Source organism: Carcharodon carcharias, chromosome 19 (assembly GCF_017639515.1).
Source record: "Carcharodon carcharias isolate sCarCar2 chromosome 19, sCarCar2.pri, whole genome shotgun sequence".
Lineage (NCBI taxonomy): Eukaryota > Metazoa > Chordata > Chondrichthyes > Lamniformes > Lamnidae > Carcharodon > Carcharodon carcharias.
In genome coordinates, this window is record NC_054485.1 from 31,405,700 (window position 1) to 31,433,057 (window position 27,358).

Here is a 27,358-nt window from a genome sequence, read left to right on the forward strand (position 1 = left end):
GGACGGATTCAGACCTGCGACGATTTGGCACCAGTTGGAATCGAGAGGACTTTACACTAAAGGACACTTTTCCTTTCTGTTAACGCTATAACCCCGGGGTTTGGGAGGGGGTTGGGGGTGGGGGGGTGGGAGGGGGGGCGCTGAGGGAGTGGGGGGAACCAAGCGGGTGCTGGCTGCAGCTCTCCCCGGGTGAAGTGCCTCTGTGTGCGGGACTGGCAGCCTCTCTTCTCCGCCGGGCATGTACCAGGGTTTGGCGAATCCCCCGCCGTACACGGCGCACCCGGACCCGGTCGGGGCTTTCCTGCACTCGGCCACTTCTGCCGTCTACGTGCCGACCTCCAGAGTAAACCCGGCTCTCTCGGGCTTCTCTTACCTACAGGGCGGCTCGTCCCAGCAGGCCAGCCCGGTGTCCCCTCACCCTGCCTGGCCTCAGGCAGCCGGCAGCAGCCAGGAGCCCTCGTGCAGCCGCCACTCCACGGCCTCGTTCCCCTCCTCTAGCCCGCCCAGTGTCTCCACTCCCCGGGAGACCGCCTTCAGCAGCCCGCTCTCCATCTCCTCGGCTGCAGCCGCGGCAGCCGCCGCCGCCGTGCGGGACCAGGTCAGCATCAGCTGGACACTCAGCGGCTCCTTCCCCAACCACTACCCGCAGTACATGAGCTCGGAGGCGGCCACCGCCTGGAGCCCGGCTCCCTTGGAGAATCCTCCCTTCAGCTTGATTCCGGCTCGCAGGCACGGCGAAGGTAGGAAGCCAGTTTACCTGTCTGTAAATTAGGGAAATGTGGGAGAGTGTTGGAGCCAAGGAGATCAGAGTCACCGCAGAGAGAGAAAGGTACAAAGAGGGAGCAATATGGGGCGGAGGGATTGCTCCGAGCACAGTTTTATTTTGCTAAAGTAACCTTCCCGAACATTTCACTTGCTCTGAACACGGTTGCACGCAGTTGACCAGCCCCACTCAATCTTCCTGAACTCCTAGCTTAGTGCCAGGTTTGACTAAATACCCACAGGTTAATACCAGGGAAAGAGCCACGAAATCTGTTTCAAATCGTGCATAGAGCCCTATGTTGACATTTTAATGTGCTATTTAGTTAACAGTGACCAACGGGAACTAGAAGGGAGCTGTATATTGTCAGAGTTAGGGGACAGTTTGTGAGTATCGGGGTTGGTATAAATTACATTTCGAGTGTATATTTAATAATGTGTCAAATGTTTGTGGTTAAACTAAAGTCGTTCATTCTGACAGTTTTAAAGATATGTATGATCTCACTCTAGTTAGTGTTCTTTTTCTATTTAACGAGTGGCGGTGGGACAGATTCTAAGCACAGACTTTAGGATTCTCGTTAACCGACCGATGAAAGTTATACAAATGAAATGTCTGATGTATCCGCCTAATGTTAGAAGCATTTCTCTTCCAGGCGCTGGTTCTCGTGATCTGTGTAAATGTAGTTTTTAACATGGTGAATCCTGTTGTAATGACCCAGGGCAGGACGGAGCTTAAATTATGTATTGAATCGCAAGTAACAGGGCTGACTGTATCTCGATTACTGGCTGGTTAAGAGGTGGAATTGAGGCCTTGTAGAAATTGGTACAGATTAGCAGCAATGCCTGTGTATCAGGGGTGTGTGTAGATGTGGGTGAGATGTTATTGCAGCTCAACCGTAGATTCCGTAAGTTTGAACATCTTGGTTGAACAGGCCGAAAAGGAATTCCCATCACCGTGATTTAATAAATCCGTAATTTTATATTTAAAACGGAAAATACAGGATGAGACAAGAAGGTCAGTTAGCACGCGTGAAGAGAAAAGGCAGGTTATTGAGCCTCACATATTCGGGTGATTGTGCCGTGCGGATCACATCACTCAGAGGGAAAATACAGGATACAAACAGAACTTATTTCACACGCCCGCAATGTAACCTTATTTTCAACCTCCTGCCTTATTTCGATGTGTGTTTTTGAACCCCGACTTGATTATGCTGTTACACTCCAAAGGATGACTGTTCAATGTAAAAGAGAACACGGCTTCACTCCACTTCTTGGGGAGTGCAAACCTTTCAGTGATCGTGTCTGAATCGCCAACTCACAGTATGGAGGGAACGCTACCTCCTCTGCTTCGCTTCGTTAGGAGTATGGATTATAACCTGGTCTGGTGGATAATGTTAACCCTGAGCTCTGTGAAACAAAGCACTCCTCTGTGAGAAGTTATTCTAGATTGAAAACTTTGTATCTCATTAACTGGACACCTTATCCAGAAGTTGCTGGTATTATATTATAAAGTAATCTTATTTTTAATGAAGCAATCCACATAATTCGGGTAAATGAGAATAGATTGTCCCTGCAATTCCGTCCTGGTTTCCTGATTTGGACCGGTCGCGAAGATTCGTTGCCTCTGTTTAATTTTCGTTAAATCGGGTCGAAATGTTCCCATTCATCACCTGATGCCTGCCTTCGGCTCTCAGCACCATCGGTCGCGGCGGCTCGGATCAGTTTCAGACAGAAATGAAAGCCGCATTTACCGGTTTTATTGAAGAGATTCTCAGAGACTTAACAAGCAGCCCTGTCGATGGAAGGCAACAACGCTTTAGAAACTACAGTGTGACCATCCACATCATCTCACCTTGCCAGAGTCCGCTTTTTTCCTGCTATCTCCACTGTCCCCGATCTCTGCAAAGTGCAGCAAACATATGGATTATCGAGGTTTTTAAGTATATGTCAACAACCTAAAGCACAGGAGCAGGTACACGGGAGGAATTGACGTTTTCTGCAAGCTAGGATCGAAGCTACAACTAAGAACTGAGCGGGGAAATAACGCTTCCAATATCCACCCTTGCACATGTCATGTAATCTTTTGATATCTGAGATAGAGGAACAGATGAAACGTTGCCTATGGCAGATACGACACAATACTAAAACCTAAAGAACAATTCACATAAATCCTTCCAGACACGGGGCCTGGTGCCTGGTGATATCAGACTGCCTGCCAGAGGGCCACTTGTTAATGCGTTTCTCAGTGCGCTGTTTGGGATTTTTAGGGCCCTGCCGAGTGGAGTTCCTTTGACGGGAAGAAGGCTCCTTTGTTCCCGCTGGCAGGCAGAACGGTTCGGCTGGGAGTGGAAGGATTGCGGGAGAACGGGTCTGACAAGCAGGAGGGCCGGGACTATGTTTAGTACCGGGCAAGAGAACGGTCAGAAGTTGCGGCTTTCGCTTCAGCTTGAACTGGAAAGATTTCGTTAAAAGATAAACGCTTACTGAATGCTATTTGAGAGAGAGAGAGAAAAAGAAGTGCCTGGTCTGTGAATTAGGCCTTTAAGTACAAGATGGAGCGGGATAGAGAGCCTCTCTCAAAGAGGCCAGTCAACAGCTCCAACCATTGCCCGCAGCGGGTGAAGTGTTGTCACTGTTAACACTGTTCTTTTCTTAGAAAAGTGCAACTGATAATAATTAAACAATATGTTTCTGCCCATTTTTAAAAAATATTTTTGGATAGATCGTTGAGTTCGGTATTAGTAGCTTTCGGGAAGATAGAGAGAAATGAAAGTTGCCATTGACTGAACACCGTGTGCTGCAAATCCCCAATGACAGGTTTCTGAAACACACCTTGCCTTGAATGAACGGACAAAGGGGATAGTTGCTGAATGCCCTGTTTCAGCACTCAAAACACGCAGGGTGCATTTTATTTTGGAAATGCGAACGGCAAGAGCGAGAATCCGATTTATTTGAATCCATAATTGTGATATAGAACAGGCGGTGTGGTGCCTGAGTGCAGATAGTTTCTCTGTAAGGGTCCAGGGTTTCACAACACATCCGTCAACGGTGCCAGATTTCTCTCCTGGAGTCCCAGCTACAAAATCAGACCCTGAAGCCAATAGATAAGAATGAGCGAGCGAGCTCACTACATTCGTTCTAACACGGTGTGCCACGTTAACAGAGAATCAGCCCTAATCCCAGTGGTGTTCAACCGAGAAGGTGCTTTTTACTGTAAAATCAAAACTAATTGGAAGTTTCAAAAGAAGGGCACAATTTGTGCTCCCACTTTAACCAAAAAAAGGGACGGTTGAAACCCGAGGGGTAGGTTGGGAGGGAGGGTGTAGAGCAGCTCCTCTTTCTCGGGGAATGAGGTGACTTAAAACCAATTGAAGATAATCTTTACCATGAAAGCAAAGAGGGAAATGCTTAGAATTTGATCCCCCCCACCCCCACCCCCACCCCCCCCGCCCCCCCAAAAAAGCATGAGACAGGGCACTGGCGATTTGGGGACCATGTGGAAAATCTCTCCACCTGTGGAGTGGGGGATCATATTCATCAGAGCAGGTATTCATGGAGCAACCAAAACTGCCCGAGCTTAAAGTCCAGTGTGGCTGCATGTCTCCAATTAATAGCATATACGATAAGTACCCCAACACATCGAGGAAAAGGTTAAACATTACACAAAGACATGTTAAGGGACATTGCTGGGCGTTCTGACCCGACCCCCATGTTCACTGTAGACCTTTCAGTCTTGACGTGCATCCCAATTTTAAACCTTGATTTCTTCAGAGCGGATGGGTGGTGGGGGGTGTGGGGGGGTTTCTGGTGGAGGTCTTGCGGGTGGGTGAGGGGGAAATGGGAGAGTGACCTCTCTGGGAGGTGCATTGCACAATATGGAGCAAATTGCTTGGACAGAAACCGCGCCTTGTGCCTAGTTTATCTAGTTTATTACCCCCCATTTTCAACAAATCACCGCGGTGCAATTCGTTAGAAACTTTCCTTCCTGCAGTCTGCTGCCGCCCTACTAATATCGAATTGAAGGAGATTGGGAATATGAGGCGGGAGAGTATCCACGCCAAGCTGGTCAAAATCATGACAGGCAAATCAACAGAAGTGTAAGGTTGGGTTGGCAAGTGCGGGCGGATGGAGGGTCTCAGCCGGAGGGCCAACCTTCCCTTTCAGACTCGTTTCCGCATCTTTGGCTTGAAGGGATTGAGGGGAAATGGGGGCGGGGGGGGGAGAGGCGCCATCAGCACCGTGAACCAGCTCACCCACCCTCCACCACCCCCCTCTGCATTATTTATTAATCATTGAGTTACACCATTTATTACTGGTCTTCTCGCCAGAGGCAAGAACGGTTAAAATGACCAAAGGCTGCAGCTTTCCTGTGTCGGAGAGATTGGGATTAGTTTATTGTGATGGGTTAACGCCGATCCGCTGCTCACCGGATCCGGGCACAAAAAAAACACTCATGATCATCCAAATAGTTTCTTTAAAAATGCAGAGCAGTCAGGTGGCTGTTGTGACTAGGGCTTGTGGCGGAGGAGGCCGCATGGGATACTATTGAAAGAAAAGTGGTTTATTCCATTTTTTTTTCCCGAAACTGGATACAGTAGCCTACATCCTTGAAATGATAAGGCAGCCATTCATGGTTCTGTCCCCTGAACTTTTACAAAATTAATTGCCAAAAAGAAACACATAATTTTTATCTCTGTGTATATTCGGGTTTTTTTTTACCCATAACATCTCTTCAATGTCCAAAAATTAATTACTTCTGCGAGGGGAAAACCTTCATTTTTCATACTTTAATTTCAGAAGGGCATCTAAGTTTTAGTCAAAAAAGAATATGATAAATGATTGTGTACATGAACTCTCCTGTGTTAATGATCTGTTGTGGTATTTGCGTGGCTTTAAGTAGTTGCTTTTCGAATTAATCAAAGTCTTGCCAACAGTTTCGTGATTGATGCCCTTTGGAAATTAATTGCAGCCCAACGGTAACTCTGTGCCGTTTACTGCGCCGCCCAAGGGCTTTCGGGATGTGCGAGGATTTCTCTCCATTCACCCGCGGGAACCAGCTTGGTCGGAACGAAACGGCGAGGGCGACCTTGCAAAAAAAAAAACCATGCATTGCTATTCAATAAAAGAGAGCGCTCGCATCCCCCGAACACCCGATACCTTATCCCAGCCGGTGGAGCTGGTACATGTCCCCAATCGCAGGGAGACTTACATCCGCCACAATAATAAAGTGGGGGTTTGGTGCGGGGGCGGGTTTAAACTGCCTATTTATATACTCGATTAGTTAAATAAAGACACTGCTAGTGCGGCCACATTTAGTGAGGACAGATTTGCAGAAGTTGCTACAAATGTAAGTGAATATACACCTTCTCAAGGGCAATTAGGGATGCACAATAAGTGCTGGCCCAGCCAGCAAAGCCCACGCAGCTCGTAAGTGAATATATAAAAAAATATAAAATGCAGGATCAATTCGACAAAAGTAACGAGCCGCCACATTTCTGGAGTGAAAAGTCGATGAATGTTCTGCGGGTTTGGTAACGGGTTTGGTCACGAAATGTCAAAGTTTGAAAGCAAGAGGTGGGTGGAGGATGACGAACATCCCATAGTCATTTGCTTTTGGTGGTCTCAACAATAATTATGCGCTGGTTCAAGCGAAAGTCACGGGGGCAGAGAAATGGGAAGCGGAGCAGAAGAACATGAGATGTAAGCAGGAAAGTGAAGCGAGACAAAAGAGATAGACACAAATAGGCGGGAAAACGATGAATATAGAGCCTGCAATCCTTTGATATCAGAAACCATAATTCCCATATCCACGCCTATCCCAATCCTCAATTCACATCGGAACCCAGGAGATCACAGCTGCCGAGTCAGTCTCCTGATTTCTTGAAAACTTGAATGGCTCAATGTGTCGCGGCACATAAATAAAGGTTCGCGAAAGCTGCCGTCTTGATAAAATTAATTAAGATTTGTTTTCCGATAGTCTGGAATTACACACTGTCTGGCCGGTCAGAAATCCAGTGCAGCTTTCAGCAATGTGCACCGCGTGTAAGGAAGGATTCTGTATAAAACATGAACCTGTGCACTTCTCATCGTAATTAAACACTCATCCATCAAGATTCTGAGTACAAATTTAAAACACAATCAAATACCCTTTAAAAAATATTATTCTTAAATCCGAAACAAGAGTGGCGGTGTCCGGAACCCCGCGGGATGATCAGCAAGTAGTACACGCACAATGAAAACTATAACTTAAAAGTTAAAACCATAACTTAAAAGTTATAACTTTTAAAGTTCAGTTCAAGCAGTTTCCCATCTTCGAGCCACAGGGCTCTCTCCCTTATATTGCTTTCCTGAAAATAATGACGTACGGCAAAGAAAATGAGCCATTTTTAAGATAATATACCATTGGCATATTTGAATTCATCGCCCAGACATATTCTTGCCAGTCTCTGAATGTTTAACCAAACGTGTGGATTAGATGTGCGGGGGAAAGAGTGCTTCTATTTCACACATACAAACACTTGGTCACCGGTTTCATTGTACATGACACAAAGATTCATGTTGGATCCGTGTACTAAGCCTTGACCACTGTGATTTTAGACTGTAATTTGCCAATGGTATAACTTCAGATCTAAACTTAATTTCTAGAGGCATCATTTTGTTTTTTACAAATTCTCAAATTGAGCATTAAATGTCACGGATTGCCTTAGTACCTGAAAGGCAAATTGAATGAAATCACTTTCTGTTTTTGCTCGAACTGAGTAATTTGGCTAACGTTTAGTAGGAAATATCAAATCTGAAATTTAAACCATCTCTATATACATTCTTTCAGAATTGAGATTGAATTCCCACAAGTTTCAATGGTTTAGATTTGTAATTCCCCCAATTACTAATGAAGAATTATTCCATATTTTGTACATCGCTAACAGTATCTTTAAATATATCTATATTACATACATGTACATCACAATATGAGAGCAAGAATTTGGGCATAAAAACGCGTAAAATAGTTGTCTCAAAAATGCGGACAGGACGTGGAATCCGATGATGTCCTGTTTTTAAAGTCATTCATATTTTTAAAGATTTTAAACATAGTTCCCAAAATACTTTTTTTTGTGAAATAGGGAACAACTTTTGTTGAAATGTCTTCGTATCTCCAGACTGTGTCCATAGAGCTCAGCCGCCAGTGTTATATTATTAGAGATCTACGTAAGCAATGCCTCGCTGCCAACCATGAAGCCACATAAAATGGCAAATGAGATGGATATAATGGAATTGTGTTACCTAGCTTCTCGACATGTGGGTCCGTCCATAAATAGTACAAGTGGCACTCTGGGGGGGCGTGGTGGGAGCGAGGGGGGCACATAATAAGCCAGCAACTGCCAAGTTACAATTGGAACCTGAGACCTGATCTGCTTCCGGATTCAGTCATCGATTAAAATAAAGGACTTAGTTTTGATTGAGTGAATTATTGGAACAGCAACTTGGTAACGCGGAGGTGACCCTTCGTGATAGAGTTCAGTGAAAGGAGGCAAATGTCAGGCAGCGTCACATCGGAGTGGTCGCACATTTGGATTTAGTTCATTAGTCGCTTTAAGTGCCTCAGTGAGCACTGCCAAACTGGCTTTGCACTGAATCAATCCACAGTAATTGTGAAGATAGTTTCTCCTTTAAAAAATAAAAAGAAACACAGTTATAAAGTTGTCAGGCCTTAGTCCTCTTATTGTATATGAAATATATACCAACCGTTCAGTATGGAAATTCATTCCACCACTCGTTCCTACTGACCCCGAATGTAGTTTGAATGAATTACGGCATATACACCATGACTCTCAGCGGTGCTTTTCTTGTATATTAACTATAATAGGAGATGTATATTGACTTAAAAAAAACGAACTATGTTCTTAGGCGGGTAAAGAGAATTTGCTTCTACATTCCACTGTAAGGCTACTGCATGAAGTCAATTGCAGACAATCTTAACTCAATTTCAGGTGAACTCTGGTCAAAGGCAGGTGGACTGTCCACATTCAAAGAGGCAGAGGGACAGCAATTTCAATCAAAACTGGTGCCACAGAAGCTGTTGTTCTGTTAAGAAGCTGGAGCATATTTATGGAACAGAATGGATTTACCTGTTTTAATACAGCTGATCGAGGGATAATGATGCTGACCTAAAATAGGTGGTCCATTTCCAACCATTCCGTCCATTGCTTCGAGGAACATAAAGAAAATACTGTATTATACAACTCTTTCACATTATATTCGCCCAAATCATTGCACCCTGTTCATTAGTTGATTGAGTAGTTGAATGGCAACTTTGAGATCTCTTTGATCTCCCAATTCGGCAACAGATCTTTAACCTGTTCTGTTTCTCGCAGGTGAATGTTGAGCTTGATACATACTTAGTTCAGCATCTAGGTGAAACTTGACTGTGAACTTTATGCCAAGTGGCATTTGAAAGTCTTTTCTGTCACTATGCAGTGAAGTGCATTGACGCACCGCATGTGGCCCACTATGAAATATCTGGTGTAGTGGAAACAGCACTGGGTACTGCTATCAGAATATAGTCAAAGATGTATCAATACTATAACAATGCGAAATGTAAGGGCGGGTGGCGGCGGTTGTGGCGATAGCTTTGCCCTGGACTACAGTTGCGGTGCAAGTGAACATCAGCCCCGACTTGCTTACCACCAAAACGAAACTGCGCAAGTTGATTGTGGAGGATTTCAGAACCCGACCTACCTCCAAAGTTGCATCATTGCGAAGTTTCATACCGCGTTAAATTTCTAGAGTGTGAAAACATTCTAAGGTACAATTCTCAAACAGCGAGATGTGATACGTAATGTTTCAGTTGCAGTTCCCGTCCAAGATACAAGAAGAACTGGGAAACCTTTGTGTGGATGTGTTACTCTCATGGAGAAACTATATTAAGTCGATACCTTCAAGGTTTAAATACATTTCTTTCAGGGTAGCCATCTAGGAGACAACTCCTAAACCTGTATCTTCCAAAAAATAAAAGTAAATTGTGTTGACTGTATAAAAGAGTCATTGCTTAATTCAGGCGACCTAATTATTTATAATAAAGCTAAGGCCCATTGGAGTTCGTTAAAAAGACTACATAATCCTTCAAATTAGATTGCATTGTGCATATCCTCGGGAACTCGGTATCAGGAGACCTACATATGGTAAAGTTCCACTTTTCCTCATTCAGTTAGAAACTCAACGTGAGCAACAATGGGAATGTCTGAAAATATCGGAACGGGTCCCACTTACATTAATAAAATGGTAGAAAGCCCACGAGACCCCGTTTAAACTAGAGTGAGACACCACCCGCACATGCATTGTTGCGATGGCTTACACAGAGGACCTCGGCCCTGCTGCATTCCAGAGTTAGGCCCACATGCATTGCTGGCGCGACAAGGACCATTCACTCTTCTTGGGTGTTACAGGTTAGGAAAGGTAGCAAGGAGTGATTTGGGGAAATCGTGGGTCGTAGTCCCTACTTTTCCATCCACTTGAATTCAGAGATACGGGCTGCAGACTGTAATTTCCCGAGCAATGTTTATGGCAGTTTTCTTCCTTGCTGATCGGGTAATCCGCCCCATAGCTGTCAGTGTTTGCTTTACTAACTGCAATGCACAGGCGGCAATATAACTTCACCCTTCATGCTATCGACAGAAGAGGGCCAAGATTCGAGACCTCTGACCTTAACGTATAGTACACCATATTGCGTTAATAACATATAGTGGTTGAGTGTATGTTTAACCGTTACTTTGGATTCTTTTTTCTGCCTAGAACTACTTGATGATGTCCTTGAAGGCCGAGAGTGCGTGAATTGCGGTGCTATGTCCACGCCTCTATGGCGGAGAGATGGAACTGGCCACTATCTGTGCAATGCGTGTGGACTCTATAACAGAATTAATGGAATTAATCGACCCCTTATCAAACCTCTCAAACGGCTGGTAAGATATGGGAGAACCGTTTAGCTTAGCGTGGCTGCAATTTTCAGTTCATACGCTGGTGAAGCAACCATGGCATTCTGTCATTTTTCAAATAATTACACTCAAGTTACCCAAGTAACAATCTCCGAGCAAAGTCTCCAGCAGTCAATAACTGGCTCCCACACACTCGATTAAGGTGCTCATTCAGCACGAGTGGGAGTTGCCTTTTGATGAATAGGCATTTTGTTCCCAATACTGTCCTTGTTACGCAGAAGGGTTTGTTTGGAAGATGTAAACCTTCAGAAAAGATTCAAGATATTCGACTTAAAAAAAAAACTAGAATACAATTGGATTGTTGAATAGTGTTTCAAGTTGAAAAAAGTTTAGAATGTATGCTTTAACGCGCCTTACTGAGTTGTAAATGCTTCTCTTATGTTTACAATCTTCAATATCTTTACTGAAGTTATTTTGTTATTTCTAAAGTATTTAAATTTCCTTTTCCTAAGGAATTTCCCATATTAACAATCCCCTAAGAATCACAGAACTTTGGAAATTGCAATAGTTGTCATTTTGTTAGGTGTTGATAGCAAAAAACCTCATTTGGAATAAAAAGGGAATTTCATTTCCTTAGCAATACATTCTTTTTTGATAACTGTTAGTTCCTCCACCGAATGGTTCCAGCACAGGAGGCCTCCATTTGGCCCGTTGATTTCTCTGCTAGGTTGCTCTGGGCGATGCATTGTAACGATGGTTACAGAACCAGTCAGAATGGAGAGGATTTATCCCGCCGTTTAAAATTTTCAGCTTCATTTTCCTCTGTAGATGTTAGTTGGGTGCGTTGTTATTGGATGAAGCTCACCATCAATTTATTGGACCATTTTAAAGAAAATCCATTAGTTCTAGTTCTGTATGAAACGATTAATCTCAATGAATTCGGAACAGGAGGAGACCATTCAGCCGCTCGAGCCTGTTCCACCGTCCGATTCGATTGTGGCTGTTCTGTATCTTAATTCCATCTACCTGCATTAGTTCCTTAACCATCAACTAACAAAAATCTATCTAGTTCCCCTCCACCAAATTTCATTCCAACAAAACAGTGTCACATGTAATTAGTTCAAACGAGTTTATTGCCGAAATGTTACCTCAAGACAGTTTTCACTCTCTATACAATAAACCGTTTAACTGGAAGAAGGTTTTAGTGTATATATACGTTCAGGACCAGTAGCTATTGAAAAATATTAGCTTCTTAAGTTGAACTACTGGTCCCTGCCTTGCAAATCCCAAACGGAAGGGCAAATGTACAAGTTGTGTGGATTTCGCATTCCAAGAGCAAGGCCGCGGACCCAAGATAGTTTAACGTGCAGTGAATTTTCCAATAGATTCCAAAGAAGAGACGGGGGCACAGTATTGCATAATGACTTCTCTTTGGCGAATGATTAATTGGGGGAAAATAGCTAATGCTCTTCACGATTATTGTGATAAGTAGATACAAATTGTCATTTGACTGGGAGGGCATCATGAATTAATTTACATGCAGGAAGGAGTCACACGGCTGTTACACAATTAAGCAATTCAAGTTGACAAGTTCAAGAGCTGGTTCCCAGCATTACTGTAGAGCAGGGTTGTATTAACTCGTTTTTTTTTTAAAAAAAGTTGAACAATATCCAAATTGTGGTGTGAAAGCTGTTTGGGTTTTTTTGTGGTCCGTGTGCACGATACCAGGTTACATTTTTCATGGTGGGGTTTAGGGAGCATTTTTTTTTGCAGGGACGTCATTGATTTATTGAACGTCGTGTGTCTATTATAAGGTTTTTAAATTTCTGAGCTATTTATTTCCTTTTAAGCTTTCCAAATATATCATATATGTATATATATATATAGACAGCTAAAGCTTAATATTGAAAGCGCGTGACAAAATAATTCTTCTCACGGAATCTTCTTTTATCGGGATTTAAACTTTCTCCTGCCCAAAACGGAGCTTCTACCAGGATCTGAAGGAATGTTTGCTGCAATGAAGGGATAATAAAAACAAATTAGGCACTACAATATTGGAGAGAACTAACTTCTCAATGTTTAAAATTTCAGAGACATGTCCCGTAATTACTTTCAGCTCAAATATACAACAGAGCTTTGCCAACCGCTTGTTTTTTTTTCCATAACTTATTTCACTTCATAAAATTATGAATCTGATGTTCGGCACTTAATTTAAATAAGTGGCTGCGAATGTTTAAAATAATCAATTTAGCCATTAGTCATTGTCGTGGTAAAGGCAGTAGGAATTTCAACCACACGTTGAAAGTGGGATGTTTAGCCCTTGGTTTATAGCTGCCATTATAGTGCACTGGCTGCGAAATGTCATCTGAACGAGTCGGGGGTTTGCTTGTACCCTTCCTGACTAAATGTGTGTTCAGCGTGGTATCAACGCATTAATGTGGCACCAGTGGCACAATACACACATGTCCGTTAAAACACAGCTAATAAACGGAAGGTTAAGCAACATTTCATTGCTTTATTGTTACTTTCTCGCCGGCAGCTTCTAGAAAAGGGATCCGGACACGCAGATCAAATATACGCATAGCGCTGTTCCATGACCACGCCCACTGACTATTTAGTCAGTTATTGATTGATTAATTGTCGATCCACCTTTGAGATAGAGTCGCCCCACCTGTCTTGGTTTAGACAGGATAATCCGCTTTTACAATGAGCACTCCTGACCTTTTTTCAGGAAAGATTCCGTTTTTTATAACGGAAGTTCACTTCCCAATTTGCCCCTGTGCCTTACAATGTGAAAGCATTTTATTTTTTCACGTTATGATTATCAGCAACGGGGACGTAAGTCATGATCTGACGGCCAGCCCCAATCCTATCCTGCCTCTTACAGTTTGGGACGGTAAAATGGGGCCCAATTTTAATGAAGCAAGAAAATATTGCAAATTCCTTCTTCCTTTATTTAGCCATTTCGTTGTGGGCGGGATTGACCATATCCCACTATGATTGAACACCATGAGGAGAGCAGATTGGAGAGGGAGAAAAGGCAAGCTATTCTTTTAATGAGAGATTTAGGAGCTACATTTTTCCGAAGGATAATTGATTTGTTGGAGAATTATGCATGGGATGAGCGGGCGGTGCAATTTAAAACTTCAGATTATAAAAATAATATATATAATTAGAATATTTATAATATAATCATGTATGTAATACAAATAGATTCTGTCCTATAAAAACCTGTAACTGATATTTCAACTGAACATAAGCAGCTGCTGAAGAAAAATAGTTCCAAATTTGTTTCAGTTTTAAACAATGGGTTTACAAATTCAATGGGATCCCAACACTATGAATATAAATTAATATAAATATAAATGAATCTTCTTTAGATTGCATTCTTCCAAATCTTTACTTTTTCAGTTTATATTTAAACAGCTAATAACTTGGGCAAGTGCAGGAATAATCACTTGGTATTAACGGTTACAACTCATCGGGTTTCTGCTTCTGAATCCACATGTGACTAACCAGCAATAGTAAAGCATCAACTATCTGCAGTAACTCATTAATATTATTGTTATGCTAACCCACCTTGGGACAACATAGCTGTTCCGTCAGCCTGCAATTCTGCAGTATACACCCTTGGCTGAGGCAGCCAGTAAAAAGCATATCATTCACAAAGGCCACAATGCATTATTAAAGGCTAACAGCCACTCTTAATAGTCTTTACTTATTAAGCAATAGTCAATATTAAAGTATATTGACTTGACTGACAGGTTAAATGATTTAAGGATGAGAGCAAAGGTCTAATCTGCCATTGTTCTGTCAATATGTTAGGAAACAATTTAAATGATTCTTGAACTCAGGCAATCTGTGGTGCTAAAGGTTATTGTGAACTAAGGAGCCAATGGAAAAGCTGCTTCTCAATAAAGCAAGACTCCCAGAGCCTGCACAACAGTAGATTCCAAGCTTTTCATTCTACAGATTAAAGTTTCCTGTCTACAACATACACTCTTACCTGCCTGGAAGAGACAGTGTTTTCATTAAGTTTGAGTTATAAAATCTCTGAAATTTGTGGTTAGTAACGCTGCCTTTTCTCTCTTAGTCTGCATCTCGGAGAGAAGGACTCTCCTGCTCTAACTGTCACACCACTACCACCACCCTGTGGCGACGTAATGCTGAAGGAGAACCTGTCTGCAATGCCTGTGGACTGTACATGAAACTCCATGGGGTAAGTAGATGCAAAGTCCATAACACTCTTCAGAAGCGTGTCACATAACAGAACCCAGATCTCTGTAACCCCATCACATTTAATCTTAGATTTAAAGTCAGTGCTACTGGTCAGACATTCATTCAATAAATGTTTCATCTACAGAGAGATGAAATTGAACCTAATTTTGTTTCTCCCCTTTATGAGGTGTTCACTATATTTTAGATCCTTTACCTTCAGACACCAAACATGTGGAGTTTCCATTTTTATTGATCAGTTTTTTTTCCACTGCTCTTTGTTTCATGTTCCCATGGAAACAACCAATGAAAACTCATAAGATGTTTTATTTACTAAATTTGTGTCAGGTGTATAGTCAGGTATGTGGATTTTGGTATTAATTATAAACCAGCAATTGAAAATCCTCCTTGAAGGGACTCAGCTGTTTGCAATCTTGCATCTGAGTCAGCAAATTGTAGATTCAAGTTCCATCCCAGAAGCCTGAGCATGAAACTCTAGGCTGGCAGTCCAAAGCAGTTCTGAGGGAGAGCTGCATTGCTGAAGGTGCCAACTTTCAGATGCGATATTAAACCAAAGTCTCTTAGGTGGACATAAAAGATCCTATGGAACTATTTCAAAGAAGGAATTATTCCTGGTGCCCTAGTCAATACTTTTCCCTCAATCAACATCAATAAAAACAGATTGCCTGGCCGTTATCACATTGCTCTTTATTGGAACTGGCTGTGCACAAATTGGCTGCCACGTTTCCTACATTACAACAGTGACCACACTTCAAAAATACTTAATTCATTGTAAAGTGCTATGGGACATCCTGAGATCATGACAGGCATGATATAAATGTAAGTTTTTCTTTGTCAAAAACTCATTCAGATTTTAATGCAACCAAAGAGGGGGGAAAATGTAGATCATGTACTTTCGACTGAGTTCAAAAATAAAGAACAGGGACTAAGACCGTCTGCACACATGTTATAAAAGCACAGGCAACTGCAGCTACATTTCCTGAAGAGGTGTTTATTCCCAAGTCATGACCCCCAGTTTAAAGGTAGCTGCAAGACAAAGTGATTTGGCAACCACCTAATTTAAATTCCATCACTTTGTTCTTAAATGGATACAGAAAGTATTAGTTACTTCATACCACCTGACATATGAATAAAGTTACACTATGAGGTCACATTCAGTTCACATCAGTCTGGTATATGTTTAACGTGTCTTGCTAGTACAAGTGGCGTCCAAACTAACACATTGGCCCCAGATCTTCTAAGGGCATTTTTTTTATCTAAGCTAACAATGCTTTGAAGTTATGAACTTTTATTTTCATTATGGTTCTTTTCCTTGCTGTACTTATAATTTTTAAAGTAGTTTTACTTATAAAGCCCTCATTTCACTTCACAGATACCACGACCTTTAGCAATGAAGAAAGAAGGTATTCAGACCAGGAAACGCAAACCAAAGAACGTGAACAAAGACACCCCTGCTGCAGGTGAGCAACAGTCTCCAGTACTGATGCCTTTTGTTGTGTAGTCCATCAGCTTTTCTGGTAAGACATTGTGAGTCATAGAAAAGAACAGAAGAGCCATCAGCAAAATAGCACTGGTAAAATGTGCCAATCTGCAGGAAGTTGCTATTGCGAATCTTTTTAAAATACTTGTTCCATGTAGGCATTTCCAGCTGCAATCCATCACTGCAAGTTCTGAAGACAATTGTGAGAGAGACTTTCATAACTCACATGATCTGAAGTCTAAAATTCTTAAGGGGAAATAGCAGATGTTAGCACAGATCATTTAATTAAATCAGAAGACACTGACAAATTGGTTGTCATGGGGATATTTTTCTAAAGACCAATATACTTTCTCTGATTCTTAAATGCATTGGAAACAGTTTGTTTTAAATTTAATGTTAAGGGAAAATGTTCATATTTGAAATAATCTGCCAAGCAGGGTAATAGGATCAAGAAAAATGGGGGGATTGAATATGTAGATGGAGGCTGTGATGAGATAACTAGAGTGCTTGGAGAGATGAGCACAGTGGGATGTACAGAACAGTACCTACATCAGCCCTTAGCAGACATAGGTAGTGCAGGAACCTTTTTGGAGGTATTCAATTCATTTTAGGGTTTTTTAAATAAATTCTTAGGCAGATGGGAAATGAACCAACCCATTAAAGTGTGGAATGATGCCTCATTATAATAACCTCTGATGTGCCACAACATCCCATGGTGGTCATTGTCTTTTGCTCCTTTAGAAAGGGGAACTCTACTCTTTAACCTACTTGACAATTTTATGAATGTTGCCATATTACTTTGATTAATCTTCTCTCATGAGATATGCAAAGAACTGAGTAAAAGTAATGTCTTGTGTAATACACTGTATGCAGAAAAGGCTGTTTGTGATAAACATATCTCCAATCTCAAATATAGGAGGTCTAGGAAGGAGTTGGAAAGACTGAACAAGCTTTTAAATGTTCATCATACATTTATTTACTACTATACATTTAATCAACATTTTTAGTTTATGCCAATTTATGTCATCAAGAAGGTGGACTTGATGGATAAAGACTTTAATGATTTCCTTTATCTCACAAAGCACTTTATTAAAGCTGATTTTCTAAGATATGAGCTACCTTCCTTACATGTTAAGAGAATGCAATGCTTTAGAGTGCAGCAATGACAAAGCTGCTTTGTGCTTATTTTAACATCTATTCACCCTCCACACATGCGTGTGTGCATGCGTGCACAGCTGGAGAGAGTTATTTTCTCCATCCACCGTACACAGTCTGAGTTCAGGATGTATATTTAAATAAAATCGCCCCTCCAGTATCTTCACACATACAGACTAACCTTTTTGGACAAAATTCGGGGAACGACTGGGTCTTTAGTTTTCAATTCTGAGGAAGGGTCTCAAACCCAAAATACTAATCTGCCTTTTTAATTTACAAATGTTGACTGCTCTGCTGTGTATTTCTAGTCTTTTTGGTTTAGTTGGCTCTTTATTTTATTGGATAACTTGGTTGAAAAGTAACATCTAATTAATGCTGGTTAATTAAATTTTCAGCATCACACCCAGGAGTCTAATATTCTACTGAATAAGCATCATCTCCAAGTATTAGGCAGCCATTTCAGAATGTATCACAATATTTTGTTACCATAATGATCATTTGATATAAGTTTAATGGTCTCACAAAACACTTTTTTTTCTCTCATCGCTGTATCTTATCAAAAGCCATATTGTAAGAAACATCAAATAACTTGCTGATGAAATGCATTTATTTTCATTCCTTCTTATTTTGTTACGGTTTCTGTGATGATTATAAAACTCTAATATTTCTATTTTCTCTATTTGTTGTTTAGTACCTTTCCCAAGTATGCCATCCACCCCCAGTGTCACTGCTGCTGGTGCATTAGAACTTATCACACCAAAGACTGAGCCAGGCCTTTACTCATCTGCGTGCAGAGTCCAGAAGGTCAGCTCACAGGTAGGATCTGTGAATAGGAAAAGGGGGGATCTTGTGCTATTCCTTATCCAACGTATTCATGAAAGGGTGAATCAATTGATACTTTCCTAATCATTGCTTGTAGCACAATTTTATATAGAGTAAAAATTCTGGCAGTAAGTCCTAACTTCCACCCATGCTTTGGTTCTGCCACGACTCTGTTCCAAATTCCAGTCACAAGTCATCATCATATTGAGGAAAGGCATCTGTCTCTGCAGTGGCACAACTGGGTCTCTCGCCCAGTGGAGGAGGTGAATCTGCTGCTTCTAAATGGGGGCCCACAGTTGGATCAGGATAGTAAATCTTTGGGAACAACCCTCATTTCATTCATGATTGGTGGGGTCAATCTTTGGTCCAGAACAGTATCTACATAAGATATAGGTAGTCCAGGAAGCTTTCTGGAGGTATTCTCAGGGAAACTGGGGAACACCCTCAGTAATGCCATAATCTGCTGTTGAGCTATGTAGCGGGACCAGCAAAAGAAATGCCATCACCCTCCCTTTCGCTCTCCCCAACCCCAACATCTGAGTTTACCAGTGAAGCCCTAAAATGGCAGAGAAACAGCAGAGTTAGGTTTCACCTCACCTCTCAGTTCCTGCACAATACCCGTGCCAGATTTCTGTCTCACAAAAGAGTGGAAATCCTATCACTAAATTCCTTGGCTATAAGAATAACTTACTGACCAGCCCCAAATTGTATCGGAAGATTTTTGAGTGGTGTTGGTCAGTACAGTCAGAAATAATAACATCTTAATTCACAGATTATATCATACATAAAGGTAATAATGACATCCCAGACATAAAGGAATGCGAGATTAGAAACTAGATTTTATTACAACCTAGAAATACATGGTTCAGTAAACTAAACAGAGGATTTTATTTGTTGACATTTATTAACATAGTAGAAAATGATTCTATAACAGGGTATAGTAAGTGTGTGTTTTTCATATTTTTGAACACTTTTAACCATAATTGTTTCATAGTGCATTATTCTAAACTCTAATCATTAAGTTCCTGTCTACCATCGGAACACAGAGCACATTTTTGGCTGCCTAACTGAATGTTATTAATTCATTTTAAATCACTACTTATAGTGCCCATTGCTAAGCTATTTTTGAGAGTAACCTCTTATTGTTGGTACAGAAAGTATTTTTTTCCTTATTGCCATCTTAATTTTAAAAGTATGTTTTTAATTGAAAATGTTCATCAAAAATCTGTTCCCTACAAATTCATGTTGCACATTGTGTTTTTATTTCAAAAAGTTTTTTAAAATAATCATTGTCCCAGAATTTTTATCATTTTATCATTGTTGCTGCATCGGACAAATAAGTCAATGGCCATTGGCAACCGACAAGATACCCCAGCTTGCTCATAATTCCCTATTTGAACTGCTTTAGCACCGCTACCACCCTGCCCTGAGCACACCATCCACACAACTTGCATAAAAGTCAGCAATTATGCCTTTTTGCGACTGTGACACATCAATCAGAAAAAATATCCCTAAAAATGTTAAAACATCCAATTTTGAAAGCGCTTAATATATTTCATTCACTGCCAGATTTCATCATGGCGAGGATAACATTTTGTAAGTGTGTAATCAATCCCACAACACTATACTTTTCTGTGAAAATTCAATAGCTCAAAGTGATTAGAATTACTGGCCCTGAGGTTTGCTTAGAGCTGGATAGAGAGCATTGGGTAAGTGGGGGAGGGTATTCCGCCAATTAACCTCAGCCTTTGGGCTTCCCACACGCCATGCTGAATTTAATGGCAAAGCTTCACTAAAATTTTCCCTCCAACAGCCAGTCAGATTGACAGGCTGTCTGTCTGTTAGGCTGAAAATGAGTCATGGAACAGATGTCAGGTAAGTCTGATATCAGTGGAGGGAAGTGGGAGCGTTGAAGGGGCAGGGCAGGGAGGTAGTGGAGTTGGACATTGCAAAACATTGAAGCTGATATTGTGCAATGAATATGACATTGGGGGTGGGGGTGTATTTGGACTTTGTGGGAGGGGAGTCTGACATCACAGGATGCAGAGTATTAGTGAATCATTAGGGATGTGTGGGTGTTGGGACCAGCTAATTGCATGGGTCCGATCATGTGGAGGTAAGCTTTTTGATATAGGGGAAAATGGTTTCTCCTGGCCCACAAGCAGTGCAATAAAAGTACTTAACTCATTGACCCAGTCCCTCTTGTCTTCTGTTGCCTGTGGTGTTCTCAAGTCTTAGATTCCTTGAGTTAAGAATTTTTTTTAAAAATTGGGGCTTTCTTTCTCAGATATTTTAATGTTCTACCCGCCTCCTGAGAGTGGCATGGTTGCCTGCCAACTCTAACCACACCTACCCCCTCCATTAACACCGGAGGTGAGCGGGTTGGGGTCAGGATTCAGAATGTCAAAATTTTTACCTTCCCATTCACCTCCAATCCCACTGATCCATGGTGGAAAAATCACACCCTCTCTCTCCCCCTCTCCCCAATCATATTTCAGAAAAGCATGAAAATTAGCTGAATTCTTCACTTTATCCATTCTGCAGCAGTTCAAGAAGGCAGCTCACCACCATCTTCTCAAGGGCAATTAGGGATGAGCAATAAGTGCTGGCCTAGCCAGCCATGCCCACATCCCATGAATGAATTTAAAAAAACTTCATATGAACTCAGATCCATGTAAGTAAAAACCCAGAACACTTCTTGGCAGAATAGTTCTGAAGCTAACAGGATTCAATATTACTGCCAAATTTCTTTGGGTCACGATGTTAATACTGTGAGATACTGATATTACACTTCAAACATACATGGACTTGCCCAACCCTATGCAAACTCTGCATTAACAGCCCCCATATCCTTTGCTTCCAGGACACTTCAGTGGCAGGTGGCAATACCCTTCGCTTCAGCATTCCAGCTCTGAAACTGACAAACTCGAGTGAAGCAGCCACAAGTAGAGATTCCAAGGGAGACAAACCTTACCCCTGGGGCAGTATGGAGCTAGTCTGACACCAAAGAGAACTCCGCCACAATCCTCCAAAAGCTACATGGATGGAGTTTGCAGCTGAGATTGGTTTTATCTGAATGAAAACTGGAAATGATAAAAAGAAGATAAAATAATGCCAGGAAGAGAAATCAAATGGAATGCTGGATCATATCGTGTTATAATTTAAACAAAAAAGTGAGTGTTGCAAAAATGATGTCTTACTGCCGAGGCTTAACACCACCTAAATTCACTGTAGGTGACCTTGGTGCATTTCTGATCCAACATTGTTAGTAATTAAGTGCCTTTTTTTGGACCACCACTTGCTGTATGTCTCTAACTTTCCACTTGAAAATGGATATTTTGGACTGTACTCCCTGGACAGTTGCAGATATGGAACAGTTTGAACAGACCTTGCCTTGGGTAAAAATACAACAGCGTTTCATAGAGAAATTATTTTTTCTTAGTCTAAGTAGTTCTAGTTCTATATGGATGGTTCAAGCTAATAATAAAAGCAACTTATTAAAATTCAGATGGTCTCTCAGATATTAGTGTCATGCCTGCTGTATGTCTGTTGGATCAGTCACAGTTGGGCATGGACTGTCTGTCACTAGATAATTTCTCCTGTGCAAACCTTTTCATTCTACTGCCCATAACTCTTGCAGTATTTATTTCTAAAAGGATATTGGAGTATGGAATGATACCATTATGACTTGGCTTTCTTAATAGTTTGTGCGCGTGTGTGCAGACTGGGGGCCAGTGTTTATGGTGTGAAACTGTTCAGTCCAGCAGCGCCAAATATGCTTTTAGTAAATCGCTGGCTATTATTTTTTCATCATGTCCAATTTTCTTTCCACTGACATTCACAGAATGATAGCACTTTTTGGAGACTCATTATGTAGTTTCCCTGTTGCTTTTATTTGGCTTGAACTGCACAATCTTAACAATATTTTCCAAGTCAGTGGTGAAGAAAAACTGGCACAGTGAAATATTGACTGCTGACTTTTCGAAGAGCCTGTTTTGCACTGCTGGTATCGAATAATTTCACCACCATCACCACCATCCACCCCTCCAGCCCCCCAGTTATTTTGTAAAAGTACTTATACTTTTTTTTAAATTTGAGGAGGAAGCCTTCACTGTCTTCACTTCTGGGCATCTATTATTTTTGTATATAATTAAAAACACAGTTTCTGGAAGTGTAATTTTGCTGCATTTCACAGCTTATGTATTGACAATACAAGTTGATTATTCTGCCATTAAATTATTCTTCCCACTTGCACCTCACCCAGCTACACAGCATGCTTGCAGGTAGTGTTGAACTGAAGACTACAGCCACCAATTGTCACCCATCTACAGGTTGTATGTCTCTATCACTTCAGGTTGGCCTGAAATCAGAACATACCAGCTGGGTTTGGGCCACGCTAAAGCAACTTTTAAACTGAATTTTAAAAAGTGTGTAAAATTGAAGGATGAAGGAATCAAGTGCCATCAGTTACAAAGTAAAGGCCTAAACAACACCATAAATATTTGGTTATTGAAAGCTCTACAGAATTGGAAAGTGAAACAGAGCATTGGGACTCTTCAGGGACACCACGCACACATGGTTCATTTTTGATTCTCCCAGAAGGCCTATTATAATTTGCCAAGAGCAGCAACGTAAAACAGGGAAGTATGGAAATTAAGCTGAGGGGTGATGATCTAATGTAACACGTGGAATAAAATATAACATGGAATAATATACTCTCCCAGGGAACAAGAGGCTTTCTACCAACAGGGATAAATTTAGAAGAGATTACATATGGGGTCACAAACCATCTGTATATTGATTGAAGAGCTTTATTGACTGAACTATGCCTTTATTATAGGTAGGTAGTTTGTGAGCTCCACATATAAGGCATTGACCCAGGGAGCTGAGAATTCTGCTTCTGCTGTGTGACTCAGAGATGTCTACAGACTCCTGGCAACCATGTTAAACCCAGTGAAATATCTACTTTCTTTCCTTCTAATCCTGAAACCTGTAAAATATGCCTATTTATTATTGAAGAAGCCACATTATTACTGAAGCACAGAACAGCACAGATGGAGTGCACCAAATTAATTCAAAATCACTGTTCATGTATAAGGGATCTAACTTGCTGAATCAAATATCATTGCCAAATAAATTTGATTTTACATTAATAAAAAAACTAACAAGCGTTTTGTTGAAATGAAATAACTTTTACTGACCTTGATCCATACTGTACATTTGACATGCTGAATTTTTCATGTATTTTGCCTCAGATTCTGTAGGAATTTGAAATAACTTCTCCAATGTGCTTCAGGATAATAATATAGTACATTCAAAGTGTAATGGAGTCAGGGGTACCAACTGCATTGAAGGCAGACTGGATGCTGTAAGGACTTTTAGTCACACTGGAACACATCTTAATTTGAGATTGCAGATGTTAGAACAATTAGTATTGAGACCTCACATTAAGAAAGGCCTTCAAGTACAATCTTTTATCTTTAAGATTAAGCACAAGGATAGTGAGCTAGCTAGGACAATATGAAGGCAATTTACCAAATACATGCTCACAGTGGGGAGATGTCCCTATGATTTCAATGAGCACACAATTTACCACACTGGGGAAATTATCCTCTACATATGCACATGAAGGTAAGACAGCACTTGATTCCTGTGGAATCATGCTACCACAGCTGGATACCATTTCTCAGGCAGTCAAGATTCCAGTTATTCATGACATGGTCACTGTCACATTTGCTTCTGTCATTCTAGTCGGCAGCGAGAGAGAAAGAGACAAGGCAAGTTGGGTTGAAGGCATTGTATTCCAGGCCTTTCAGCAATGATACTATTTCTTGAAATATGTGGCCTCTGGAGGGGCGGGTTAACTAAGTCTTTTTGACTTTAAGTTTCAGATGCCTTTAAGAAAGCAAATGTTTCTTTAATATGAGTACTCTGCAAATCGTGCATTGTACAAGTTGATTGTATTCTTTACATGTGATTGGATGGTGAACTTAATAAATTAATGGTCTGGATTTTGCTGTCAGTGTTCGCTGTTATTAAGGAATAAATCAGACGGAAACATCAGGTGCCCACATGTGGAAATTAGAAAGTTGCAGTCTCAGTTGTGCTACATCTTCAAAAGCTTCACTCTAATAGTATGTCGATAATCACATATGCGGAAGTGGGTGAAGTTGTGATACTTTCCACTAACTAACCACTAAGCAGATTAGAAAAAGTTAGGGCTTATCTATTCAAGTATAAATGCATTTTTATTGTTGTGGTAAGTCTTAATTACTGCCAAATAACCTAACTGGCACTGAAATTTTACTGTTGCAAGTGTGGGGTTTCATCCCTCAGATTTTAATTACAACTAGAGAGCTAAAACAATTTAAAAATTCAAATACTTTTTCATTTACTTTTCTTTCAGTCTCTCTTATCTCTCTCTTAATCCTACCTTTATTTTCCTCACATTATTTGACTTTCTGTGCATGATTTGGCATTAAATTAAATTTTCTAACTTATACTTCCTGATTTAGAGTCTGTGAGTTTCAGTAAGGATTCTTCAATCTCAATGGTTAAGGAAAATATCATTACTTGTACTGTTCATACAGATCACAGATCTCAAATGGCGGGTGTAGCACTGTTTTGAATCTCTAATAACCACAAATCTCAATGCAAATTTTTACAGACAGTCTGCAGGCAAATGTAAACATAATGAATGGTGCATGCCATTCTTTAGCCGCTGACTGCAAAATCTGAGTCAATGATATATGCTAAATAGAGCCTTGTTAATCATCACTCAGTTAATATCAAGTATATTGCAACACGGATCAAAAATCTTCTGTACACCTTAATAAATAATGAGACTACTTACTGTAGCATGAAGCCAGATAAAGTAAAGGGTTTGAGGTTTGATGTGTGTCTTCTTACCTCAGTTGGGGTAGCTGGAACTACTGGAGTTACTGGAACTACTGCACAGAATTATCAGGTCTCCCTCTTTAACTGGAGACATCTGCTCTTATATCATTTAGCCTTTATATTCTTCCCTTTCAAACAGAATCAGAAATTGGCAGCTGCAATTGGTTATAGAGCTTCTGGCTGCAGAAGAGAAAAATCTGCCAGTGTCTAATCTCCATTAGGTGACTCTTGCTGGAAGTGTGGGTGTGTGGCCATTGATATGTGTCTCCCTATCTCAGCTAGGGAGCACGTTGTGGGTAAGGAGAGGACCAGAAGACTCTCTACAGCTGAATTGCCCGCTTACACTAATCATTAGGGCTCACACATTAAGAATGACCATTTTGAGGAAGACTTTGGGCGAGATTTGATGACTGTGCTGCAATTAGCAACTTCAATGCATAAAGGGGGAGAGTTAAAAGAAAGGATGAGGATAATTAAATCTTCCGTGAATTCAAGCTTCAGGCCTTTATAAAAAGCAAACATCAACCTAGATTTTGCCATTGTAATGATGGCTGAGCTTTGAGGCGCCTGCACATGAGCAATGAAATACAGAATCCAGAAATTGCTGTCAGTGCTTCTTTGCTACTCCACAGGGAAGACTCCACAGATAGAAATCTTTAGAAATCACTTGAATTGGCATGAACTTCCCACTTTTAAACTATTAATCTCACTGTTGAAATCCTTGAAATGTTATACCTATTTGAGTAAGGAGTAACTAAGTTTTTAACTGCATACCAAGGTCATAATTATTGTTGAACAGTCCCACTCGCCCTGAAAAACTAGTTTTATGTTTATAGAATGCAAAATTTATTCTTCATAATAAAAAAACTGTGGCTTTTCTTAAATTAATAAAGGTATATTTTTTCAAATTGAGTTATGATATTTCAGCTTCTACCTTAATTCCACGTGTATGTCACAATATTTATTTCATTCTCTGTAAAATGATTAGAAAGTTAAGGATAATTACTGCATTTTACTTCTTGGTTTTGCTGTCTATTAGAATTCTTCAATGCCATTAGCTGCTTAGCCTGCTTTATGACATCACTATTGATGGACACCGGAGAACCCCTATAGTTGGCGCCGGAATGAAATTGGTGTCAGGAAATACACAACGCAGAGTTTGTTAGGTCTTTTTGGGTAGCTTTGTCTGAGGTCAATAGTGAGCGCTGTTATTTGTAGCTGATCACAAAATCCGTGCCCAAATGTTAAGGGGCATTTATAAATCATGCAATGTAAGAAATAGTTTCATTCTTTCACATATTTATAAGGTCTAAAGTAACAAAATATGTTTAAACAAGGTTGATTAAGACCACTAATCAGTGGATAATGTACAATAAGTTATATTTTCACATATAAAGCAACATTCAATAATGTGCTGATGGCAAAATGATACTAACACTGATGTCTTTGTTGGCACATAAAGTTCACCTGGATAAGGTTTGGCATGTTCTGCTCAGAAAGTTTCAGGAACAACTCCTCATACTATAAGAACACTTTACAAGGATTTGAGAGACACTGATGGAATGTGATTACCAGACTTTATTCTGTGTAAATGGAGCCACCAGTGGTCCTCACTATCTCAGTCACTATATTTGCACTGGTGATTGAACCCATTGCAATGCTGATACAATCATGCCACGACACTGAAGATATCTGAGCAGCAGGAACAGAACACAGGATTTCCCACTCTAGAGATTGTGGGATTAATAAGAGTCCTGCGATTGCAATGTAATAAGTCACAGTATGCTTGGAGTGTTGATTTTAGGATTTTCATTGTGTTTTTGGTGCCTGTACATGATTTTGTAGACTGGTACACAAATGGTTATTCCATCTCTGTTCTCTGCTAGCATTTCATCAGAATGCATTTATTGTATTTAGGCAAATTTTAAAAGATATTAATAATGGTACATCATTGTCACACTTTGTAATAGGTGCAAATCAATCCAACAATGTTGTCTGCTTCTGAGGTGCAACATGTACATTCCAATCTGCAAAGGCTTTGATTAAACAACAATTAAATGCCTGATTTACTTAACAACAA

At 40.7% G+C, this 27,358-nt stretch overlaps 1 protein-coding gene across 1 annotated transcript; it reads left to right on the plus strand.

The window, feature by feature from the left end:
- The first annotated feature begins 135 nt into the window (after window positions 1-135).
- Window positions 136-27,358, plus strand: LOC121291079 (transcription factor GATA-4-like). Its single transcript, XM_041212114.1, has 6 exons — window positions 136-740; window positions 10,549-10,715; window positions 14,782-14,907; window positions 16,297-16,384; window positions 18,251-18,375; window positions 21,245-27,358. Exons 1-6 carry the CDS (start codon window positions 239-241, stop codon window positions 21,380-21,382), a joined length of 1,146 nt encoding a protein of 381 aa, XP_041068048.1. The 5' UTR covers window positions 136-238; the 3' UTR covers window positions 21,383-27,358.